Genomic DNA, 11,367 nt, shown 5'->3' on the forward strand with positions numbered 1-11,367 from the left:
CACCAGTAGATATAGGAAAGTACAGCTGTATCTTAGTGGAGAACAAGTGGAACTGCATCTGCTATGGGTTGGATGTTTGTATCCCCTTCAGAATTCATGTTGAAACAATTCCCAATGAAAAGGTATTATGAGGTAGGGCATTTTAGGAAGTGACTAGGCATTCATGGATGGGATGAGTGAACTTGTAAAAGGGCTGGACGGAACCATCTAGGCCCTTGGTCTTCTGGCACTTCTGCCATGTGAGTACACAACATTCAAAGTGCCATCTTGGAAGCAGACTGGAGCCTCACCAGACACCAAACCTTCTCCCACCTTGATTTGGACTTCTCAGCCTCTATAATTGTGAGCAATACATTTATACTACTTATAACTTACCCAGTCTCAGACACTTTGTTAGAGCAGCATGAAGGGACTAAGACTGTGTCCTAACAAAAAGTAGGGTGTTGCTATAACAAATACCTAAAAATGTGGGAGGAGCTCTGGAATGAGTTAATGGATAAAAGCTAGACTGTACAGAGCTATTCTGGTAAGGGTTCAAAAGAAGGAGAGAGCTGCAGAGAAAGCCTCAGTCTTCGTAGAGATTACCTAAGTGGTCACGAACAGAATGTTGGCATAAATATAAATATGATATGGTCTCAGATAGAAATATGTTATTGGAAATTGGAGGAAAGGGCATCCTTCTTGTGAAGTGGCAAAGACCTTGGGTGAACTGTATTTGTGTCCTTGTGGAAGGCAGAAAATGCCTAATGAATTCTTCTTATTTGGTGGAAAAGATCTCTATGCAAAGTGTTGAGAGTACTACATGGTTTCTCTTGACTGCTTATAATAAAATGCAAGAAGAAATAAATGAATTAAAAACAAATAATAATCAAAAGGGAGGCAGTACTTAAAGATCTATAAAACTGTCAGCCTGCCCATCTGAAAAATAAAAAAGCACATTTGGGAGAAAGTCAAGGATGTAGCCAAATGAATGCTTTAAAGGAGATTAGCATGGGATGAAGAAATCCAGAGGCTATTCATCAAATAATGGAAGAATGACCCCCACAGGTATTTTAGAGATTTTTGAGGCTGCTGCTTCCATTATAGGACCAGAGTACCAGGACCTTGAGAATAGAATGGCTTCAAAAGAGAGGCCCAGGGAGCCCATGGGATCTTGGGGTTTGCTGCCCAGCAGCACCTCAAGTTTCTGCTCCATGCATTTCTGTGCAGAGCTCCTTGCCTGCTCCCACTGTGGCTCAAGGGGCCTGGGTGTGGCTAGAGCTGCCACACCAGAAGGCATAAGTGGTGAGCTTTGGCAGCATCTGCACAGGGCCAACTCTGTAGGCACACGGGGGCAAGAGTTGTGGAGACATGCCGACTCCCACCTAGATTTTAAGGGATGTCTTAGGGAGCCTTGTGGCCCAAGAAGAGAACTGCCACAGAGCCAGGACTACCACGTAGAGTCCCCACAAAGATAATGCTTAATGGAGCTGCGAGAGCAGGGCTATTCTCAAGACCCCAGAACTGTAAAACTGCCAGCATACAACTCCAGACTTGGAGAGTCACAGGTACAAGACTAACCCATGAGAGCTGTGCTGTGGGCTGTGCCCAACAAAGCTCTGGAGGTGGCGTTGCCCAGAGCCTTGGGGACCCCCTCCCACCCAACACTTCCAGTGTGTCTGGAAGACAGAACATGGAGTTAAATAAAATTATTCTCAAGCCTTGAGATTTCAAGTCATTTGCCTTGTTGTGTTTTGGACTTCCCTAGGACCAGCGATCCCTTTCTTCTTTCCAATTTCTTATTGGAAGGGGCATATCTATCCTATGACTGCTCCACTATGTGTTTCGGAAGCACATAACAGCCTTTGATTTCACAGGTCACAGGTGGAGGGAGAATCTGCTTCAGAATGAAGCACACCTTTGACTCACCTATATATAATTTAGACAATGTTTAGATGAGACTTTGGACTTTAGACTTTTGAGTTGATGCTGGAACTAGTTAAAAGACTTTTAGGGCTATTGGGATGGAATGAATGTATTTTACTTATTTTGTATATGAGAAGGACATGAACTTTGCAAGGCCAAGGGAGAATGCTATGGTTCAAATGTATATGTCCCTTCAAAATTTATATATTGAAACTTAATCTCCAAAACAATAGCATTTAGAGGTGGGGCCTTTAGGAGGTTGTCTTGGTCCATTTTTACTCTGTTTTGAAAGAATTCCATAGACTGGATGATTTATCAAGAAATAAGACTTATTTGGCTCATGTTTCTAGATTCTGGGAAAGTCCAAAAATACGGAGCGGGCATCTGGTGAGGCCTTAATGCTACATTATCCCATGGTGGAAGGGCAGAGGGCATTACCTGGTGAGCGAGCACACAAGACAGAGAGAAAGTGGGGGCCAAACTTACCCTTTTATCAGGAGATGGCAACTTAATCCATTCATGAGAGCTGGAGCTTTATGGCATAATCACTTTTTTTTTTTTTTTTTTTGAGACAAGAGTCTCAGCTGTCACCCTAGGTAGAGTGTCATGGTGTCATAGCTCACAACAACCTCAAACTCTTGGGCTTAAGCAATTCTCTTGCCTCCCAAGTAGCTGGGATTATAGGTGCCCACCATAATGCCTGGCTATTTTTTGGTTGTAGTTGTCATTGTTGCTTGGCAGGCCTGGGCTAGATTCAAACATGCCAGCTCTGGCTGGTGCCCTAGCTGCTGAGCTACAGATCCCAAGCTGCCTAATCCCTTCTTAAAGGCCCAACTTCTTGATACAGTTAAAATGGCAATTAAGTTTCTAACACATGAATTTTGGGGTACATGTTCAAGCCATAGCAGAGGTGAGTAGGTCACGGGGGCTCCTTCTTCTGAAATGGAATGAAGGTGCTTAGAAAAGAGGCTTCACATAGTGTTCAGCCTTTTTTGCCCTCCTACTTTCCACTATGTGAGGACAAAGTAACAAGGTGCTATCTCAGAAGCAGAAAGCAGCCCTCACCAGACACAGAAACTGCCAATTCCTTGATCTTGGACTTCCTAGCCTCCAGAACTATGAGAAATACATCTAAGCTTTTTATAAATTACCCCACTCCAGGTATTTTGTTCTAGGAGCACAAATGGACTGCGATAGCTTCACGTGATTGGACCACCCACTTGGTCACTACTTTCCAACACTGCACCCTCCCACGAGTCAAGCAGCACATTACTTACTCCTTGATGCGTTTCATCTTGGTCCCAGCTACTGCGCTGTTGAAAACTGATGGTCCTGGAGACATGTCTGTAGCTGCACTGGCAATGGTCCTTGTGTCTGAAAATCAATGCACAGCCCTTACTGACTTCATCAGCACTCCTGCAACCTCAGGCAATGTCCAAGGGCAATCAGAAAACAGAAGCTAAGCCACATTTGCCACATGGTAATGCTACGTTAATTAGAGATGAATTCAATTATAGCATGCACATTAAGGAGATTTATTCCAAATGACAAGATTATTTACAGTTTTAGTATGCATAAGGAATTCCAGGACTAAGCCTCTCTCAAAAACGATTGTTTAAAAAATCATCATTATTTAAAGATGAACTGTTTGTACCAGAAAACTCAGGGGGATATGTATCTGCAGAAAAGTAAATGTGCTTGAGGAGCTTTTTGGCCATTCCCATCCAGCAGGTGTGGATATTTGTTTAAATAACTAGAAATTTTTCTAATAAGCTTAGATTTCCCTTTATCTTAATCTCACACCTGAGCATTAGCTTTTTGCAATGGAAAGCAGAATGCTGACCAGGGGTCATATCTGCAGCTTTAAAGTGCAGAAGAATAGAGCAGAAGGCCAAAGTTGGGTTCAGAAGGTAAAGAGCTGTAAGGAAAGCTGTGGTGTTATGAAATCTGTTGAGAGAGCCACGATTTTTACTGAAATATCCTGGACGCCTTCGTAAAACATGTTGAAACTGAAGGGAAAGAAATAGTTTATCAACTGAACAACACCACTTCCTATTAAGAAGCTAAAATTGGCCCATCAGTGAGAGTTCAGAGTAATCCATAGAGCTGGATTTACAACTTGGCCCTTGGAGGCCTTTTTTTCCTTGTGTATTTCCTTGGATCTCCCACCAAGTACCTCACATCCATCAGTAAAAAACTTAGCCCACTCTAATATTCATTTATATATTATATCCACATCTTTGCTATGTCAGAGAGAAGGGACTCATGGTATGAAATTCTTGGTCTTTTCCCAGTGGATTTCATATAACATGTGACTGTCTAACTTAGGGACCATCCAAAGAAGAGAGGTCTAATCCCCTTTTATTACTATAGTTTTATTTCTTATTTTGTATTTCTTTTAAGTTTGAAAAATCAAATGCAAATTCTAATATTTTTCATGTGCATTATTCTTTTGCACTACTCATTAGAGTATATGCATCCCACTTTGAACTTCTTGCTCTTATAGATACTATTGAGATAAAAATTCTCCTGCTCAACTCTTTGCAAAAATCTCTTTGTCTTTCCTAAGGCCTATATCCCTAGTTATGGAATTACTGGATCAACAGGTATAATACAAACTTTGTAAAGGGCACAGTACAAATAAACAAACTGTCGTTCTTGGTACATCACAATTGTGCCTCCATGTCAAAGATACAAGTACCAGTGACCAATTCCTCTCACTCCTGGAGGTGAGACTTCCACACCTTGGAGAAAAAAATTGCCTCAGGCCTCACTACCATTGGACACCAGCTTTACATCGGTGCCCATTTTCCCACCAGCTATGACTAAGCCAGCTACTTTTCCTCAGGGACGGCTTGAGGAGTGGACAGGAGGAAGGCACAGGGCTTCAATTCATATTCATGTTGGTTGCTTTTTACAATCACCTTGCCCAGCACCTAAAAAGTTACTAAAAAAACCCCACCATTTATGCCAAGTAACCCACATGTGACCTCAAAATCAGTTTTGCCAAGAACAAAATGTAGATGCTCCTTTCCAGTTTTTTCTAGAGAGAGAGCTGGAAAGTCCCAAAGACAAATAAAGGTCGAAGCAATTTCCAGGGGAGCTGTAATTTATTTGAAGCTGGCCCCTGTTTCCCTCAACAATGCTCAGCATTGCCAGGAAAGATGCTAAGCCTTGAGCCCAGGGGTAGAGAACAGGGCAAATGTAATTACAAGCAACAGGGTTGGCAAAGCTTGGTGCTCACAGCAATTCCATTTTTAGTATTTCTTATTGGTCAACATTTTTTCTCTCTCTGTCCAACCTTCCAACATAAACACTGGTTGCTTTATGTAAAAAAAAAAAAGAAAAATTAACAATCATGATAAAAACAATTGGGACTAGAATCATAGACATCATCTAATAGGTCACTGAATCCCAGAGCCCAGAGTGTTTTCATCCATTGCTTCTCAAACTTTAATGTGATAGAAATTATCCAGAGATCCTGGTAAAATGCAGATTCTGTTTTAGTAGGTCTGTGTAGGGCCTCAGAGTCTGCATTTCTAATCAGTTCCCAGGTGATACCAATGCTGCTGGTCGGGGACCATGCTTTGAGCAGTAAGGCTCTAGACAGGCCAGCTACATAATTTTTAGGGGCCCAGTGCTAAATGTCAACATAAAAACCCTGTTCAAGTGAAAGGTTGTTTTCTTCTGCACTCTGTCTGGACCTGTCATGGTGTTTTTTTATTATGAATTTAGTGTCGCTTTCCCTCTGGAATTACGATGGATACTCTTAAGGGGAGTAAATACACTCATGAGGACTTGGAGGATCCTACTTGACCCCAACCTTTCTCCACTGGAGATGAAGGGTGGTAGTGGTCACAGGGTGGAGGCTGAGAATGGGTGACAAGGATGAGGCTGGAGGCATCAGCAAGGGTTTAAGCCCCAGGCATGTGTTCTATTGTCCCATCAGATTTCACTCATAGAACACAAGTTTAAAGATAAATTTCATTAAACCCCAAATGTAAGACTCCCTGAACTTGGGGTCCTGTGTCACTATACTGATCACATGCCTGTGAAGGCCTGGTTCCAGAGCTGTGCTTTCTTAAACGTTGTGTTCAAATATAAATGAATCCTTAATCTACACATTGAGTTTTTAAAATTAATTTTCCCTTTATTAAAATTAATTAACAAACCAAATCTATCAACATAAAAAAGGATTGTATACCTTGTCCCCTAAGATCAGGAATAAAACAAGAATGTCTTCTCTTGCCATGCCTCTTTAACTTTGTACTAGAGATTACAGACAGAGAAACTAGGTAAGAAAAATAAATAAAAAGGGGCTGGCATTTTCCCTTTCTTTCTCTGGGATGCCACACAATTTTCTCTCCCCCCTACATCTTCCCTTCTCTCACTCCCTGCTCTCCGCTCTCTTTCTCATCTCTGCCCCCCACTCTCTTCCCTTTTTCTAATATAAGCTTATACTTTTATATTCTAAAAATAAATAGGAATCAGATTGAAAAGAAGTAAAATTATCTCTATTTGTAGATAATATGATTTTATACATAGGAAATCCTAAAATAGGTCTATTCAGATTTTTTATTTCTTCTTGAGTCAGTTCAGTAATTTTCTTTTTTTTCTAGAAATTTTTCCGTTTCATATAAGTTATTTGATTTACTGGTATACTACTGTTCATAGCATACCATTATAATACTTTTTATATCTTTAAGGTTGGTAAAATGTCCCTTCTTTCTTTCTTAATTTATTAATTTCTTGGTGAACATAGCTAAAGTTAGCCAGATTTGTCAATCTTTTTAAAGAACAAATGTTTTGCTTCATTAATGTCTTCTATTATTTTTCTAGCCTTTATTTCATTTATTTCTATTCTAGTATGTATTGTTTCCTCCATTCGACTTGCTTGGGGTTTAATTTGTTCGCCTTCTTCTATTTCCTTAAAGCTTGTATTTTATATCCTCAATTGTGGGAGTGAAGACCAAAGGCAATGTAAATAGTAGCTGTCATCCTTAACCCATAAAAAGCTTGTAGCCAATCAAAAAAGATGCTGAGTATGTATAATAAGACACTAGGCTGCATATAGGCACAAGAAGAGGCCTGCTGAGGTCTGTGAAAAGGAATGGCCTTCAAGTAAGATGACCAGAGTTTTAGTTCTATGCTCAGGCCTCCTCCCTGGGCCTCAGTTTTCACATTTTATAACTAAGTGGTTTCATTAGGCTGAGGACCTTCGCTCAATTCTAACTTTCTATGATCTACAGTGAGACTAGAGCAGGACACAGAGCTTCCTTGGGAAGACAAATACCTTTACTAACAAAGATAAAGAGCAGTCACAGCAACCAAACACTTAAGAAACAAATGGCTGCGACTAAGAATGAATGTTACAAGCATTACATAAGTCAGGCGAAATCATCCTGAAGTTTCCTTTCTCACCTGTGAAATATAGAATGAGGAGGATTATTACGCCTGATACTACCCCGTGGGGATGTTTTGACAATGAGATGAAAACAAAATGATGTGAAGAGGCATTAGGCAACCACCACCAGCAGAGTTTCTCAAGTGTGCAGAGTACAGCTCGGAACAATAATATTGTCGGGATTCCTCCCACTTCTCTGGTCTCTCACCCGCAGAGCTGTTTTCCCCGAAGGAGTGACAGCTTGATGATTCTGACATTTAACCAGCAGAGAGAGATTCTCCTCTCATTTCTTCCAAACTTTCCTTTTACTCATTTCAGTTGCTGGATGAATGACCTTAATCATAAAACAAAACCCTGTGTTTACCCTCCCTGATAAACATCCTCCCATGTGGGCAATAAAGAGCTGATGCAGGGACTGCAGGGTTGGATATTTGGCAAACACGATCTCTTTTAAGCACCTGGGACATTGCTTACTCAGGAATCCTTGCAGACGCTGCCCTTGGCGCACTACCCAATCTCCTTTAGCCCTCCTCTTTCTCTCAGTTTCCTAAGGATAGGAATAGCAGTCACTTGACAGACACACTCTTTGCCCAACTTACTGGCAACGCATGTCCTCATGGCCTGTATTTTATCCTCCTGCTCTTGGAATGAGACATGACAGAAGATATGCCTAGACCAAGGGCCAGCAAACTCTTTTTCTGTAAAGGGACAGCTAGTAAATACTTTAGACCTTATAGCAGGGGTCCTCAAACTTTTTAAACAGGGGGCCAGTTCACTGTCCCTCAGACGGTTGGAGGGCCAGACTGCAGGCCCTTGGGACGAGTCAGCTGCTAAGTAGGACAGGCAGTGGCAGCAAAAACACGCTGTGGGCTGGATAAATGTCCTAGGCGGGCTGTTAGGGAGTCAGCTAGATTTATCCTGGAGGCCATGGTTTGCTGGCCACTGGCTTAACTGATGGAGAATCATCATGATTCTGAGCTGCAGGTGACCTGAGAACTCCTCCTGCTGAGGAGAATTTTCTTGTTTTGTATGAATGGAGAGACTGAAGCCAAGAGAGGCTATATGGGAAGCTATAAGGGAAAGGGGCAGAGCGGAGACTAGAACTGCAATTTCCTGATTCCCAAATAAGTGGTCTTTCTAATCCCCCACAAAAGTGCCACATTCAAATAAGGATTTTCATGTGCTGATTAAAAAAAATCTGGACCTTGGCTTGGCACCTGCAGCTCAGCAGCTAGGGTGCCAGCCACATACACTGGAGCTGGCAGGGTTAAACTGGCCCTGGCCTGCCAAAGAACAACGACACCTACAACAACAACAACCACAAATAGCCAGGTGTTGTGGTGGGCACCTGTAGTCCCAGCTACATGGGAGGCTGAGGCAAGAGAATCGCTTCAACCCAAGAGTTTGAGGTTGCTATGAGCTGTGATGCCACTGTACTCTACTGAGAGCAACATAGTGAAACTGTCTTAAAAAATTTTTTGGACATTATAAAACCTTTCCTCCAAAAGATTAAAATTTAGAGAGCTCATTACATCTGCTATTCCATTTCTTCACCTCTCTAGATGATAGCCCCAAGTCTTGTTAAGGGAGGGGCTGTGAGTTAGCAGCACATTGTGAAAGCTGTTCCACTCTGCTGAGAGGCTTAGCTGACCAATCATGGCAAAGATTTTTCCTGTGATGACAGTGGATGTCATAATGGCAAAAAATGAAATGAAATTAAATAAAATGCGTAAGAATCTGCAAAGCAGGCTGATCTCCATTTCCAACATCCAACAGGGTGTTGATGTTATATAACACCCCAGAGATGGAGATGAATTCCCTGGAAAGATGGACACAACTGGGATTTTGTAACCTGAGATGCTGCTGTATTCCTTGATCAATTCTATGAGTTTTGTAGTAGACTCCCTGGTGTTTTCCAGAAATACAATCATATCATCTTCAAAGAGTGAAAGTTTGATCTCTTCTGACTCTATAAGGATACCCTTGATCATCTTTTCTTGCCTAATTGCAATGGCTAAGACTTCCATTACAATGTTAAAAAGCAGTGGAGACAATGGGCAACCTTTCCTGGTTCCTGATCTAAGTGGAAATAATTTCAGTTTAACTCCATTCAATATGATACCGGCTGTGTGTTTGCTGTAGATGGCCTCTATCAGTTTAAGAAATGTCCTTTCTATACCAATTTTCTTAAGTGTTCTGATCATGAATGGATGCTGGATATTATCAAAAGCTTTTATGCATCAATTGAGAGAATCATATGGTCTTCATTTTTTAATTTGTTTATGTGATGAATTATATTTATAGATTTACATATATTGAACCAGCCTTGAGACCTCGGGATAAAACCCACTTGATCATGGTGTATAATTTGTTTGATGTGTTTCTGGGTTCTGTTTATTAGGATCTTGTTGAATATTTTCGCATCAATATTCATTAGTGATATTGGTCTATAATTTTCTTTTCTTGTTGGGTCTTTTCCCGGTTTGGGGATCAAGGTGATGTTTGCTTCATAGTTATGGAAACAGCTTGACTGGTTACAGCTGGGTATTTGTCTTATTTGGACATGGACTGATCAGTTGGCAGCCCAGGGAAGGCTTCACAGAAGAGTGAAAGGTTTGTGATTCTGTATTTCTGAGGACAGGACGAGGTCATGTTCACTATAATGGTCTCAGAGTCTAACACATAACATGGCACAGAGTATTTTTTTCAATAATCACTTACTAAATGAATAGAAATAGAGTTGCCAAGTGGTCAGGGGAAGAAGATGTTCTTTAGAAAGGACCTGGCTGTGTGAAAGCTCAGAGGTATGAAATAACTGAGTAATTTCATGGAACTATGAAGAAGTTTGATGCTACTGGAACTTAAAGAGTTGGCAGAACCTGGATGTATAGGGCCAAGGTCATGGAAAACTTCATGTGCCAGATTAGGAGCTTGAATTTTATCCTGTAGATTAAGATACCACTGATTTTTAAGCATGATGGGAAATAATTAAAATGATTTTGGATCGTTTTTAAGCATGATTAGCAAATAAGGAAGGTGATTTGGAAGGAGTGACTTGAAATAGAAAATTGGCTATGGGCTATCACTGCACAGACAACAGATCAGGTGTTACTGCAGTAACTATTCAGGATCACACTACTCAGTAAGAAATACAGATGACCTCTGTCTTCATTCTCATCAAACTTCCTAGAAGGATAAATTCTGTCTTTATATGTTTTAGTAACTACATTATGAGCAAAGTTCAACATTCTCAAATGTTTGAAAAATTAGCTGTAATTCTAGAGAGAAGTCATCAGCAGAACTATACATGTACTTGGTAAACAATATTTATAAAAAGGCTTTGTACATCCAAATTGAATGCTGTTACAGAAGTAATTAGAATTTCACAGATGCTCCAAAACTCTCTCCCCATTAAGATTTCTTTAGTGTGCTGATCTGTCTCATCAGTCTGGTGTTTTGAAAATTGTCACCCCTCCATTCTTACAAAGAACTTTGGTAATAACTATTTAATCTCCACTAAACAGTATACGACTGATACAGACCAAAGAAGGCATAAGAGCTCTGCTGAACCCTTTAAGAAACTTCCCTTGCTCAAGCTCTTCAAACACTAAGCCGTTAAGTAAGGGATGGATGAATGGCAGCCATTTAACCTTGCACTATTATTATGCTTTTCCATCTTGACAGAAAAGAATTTCCCTTAATCATTAGCATGATTTCAACATAGTGTTTTATCCTTGGTTGCCGATACATTGAAAACACTATCATTAGGAGGAGAGGAGTGATATTTTGGATCATTGATCACTTAGATCATTTTCACGCAGATGAACAATATACAGTACATGTTTGCCATTAATCCTTCTGTTTATGTCTTTTTTTTTTCTGATTTTTTTCTTTTTCTTTTTTATTGAATGGTAACTATGTATATTAATGCACTTCTGGGGTACAGTGTGGGGTTTTCACACACAATCCGAAACACTTCCATCAAACTGGTTAACATAGCCTTCGTGTCATTTTCTTAGTTATTATTTTAAAACGTTCACATTCTATTCTTAGAAAGA

At 40.5% G+C, this 11,367-nt stretch overlaps 1 protein-coding gene across 4 annotated transcripts in view; it reads right to left on the reverse strand.

Moving 5' to 3' along the window:
• The window catches only part of NEK11 (NIMA related kinase 11), a 277,385-nt gene that overhangs the window by 47,122 nt on the left and 218,896 nt on the right, over positions 1 to 11,367 (reverse strand). For 3 of the 4 annotated variants that reach the window (XM_003781704.2, XM_023512762.1, XM_012805223.2), the window contains one exon: positions 3,183 to 3,279. The exons of the other annotated variant lie outside the window; for it this stretch is intronic. In XM_003781704.2, the coding sequence (XP_003781752.1) occupies positions 3,183 to 3,279 (97 nt within the window). The remainder of the gene's footprint in view (positions 1 to 3,182; positions 3,280 to 11,367) is intronic. 4 annotated transcript variants of the gene reach the window in all.

The sequence above is a fragment of the Otolemur garnettii genome, unplaced genomic scaffold, assembly GCF_000181295.1.
Source record: "Otolemur garnettii isolate 467f Iridium unplaced genomic scaffold, OtoGar3 scaffold00002, whole genome shotgun sequence".
NCBI lineage: Eukaryota > Metazoa > Chordata > Mammalia > Primates > Galagidae > Otolemur > Otolemur garnettii.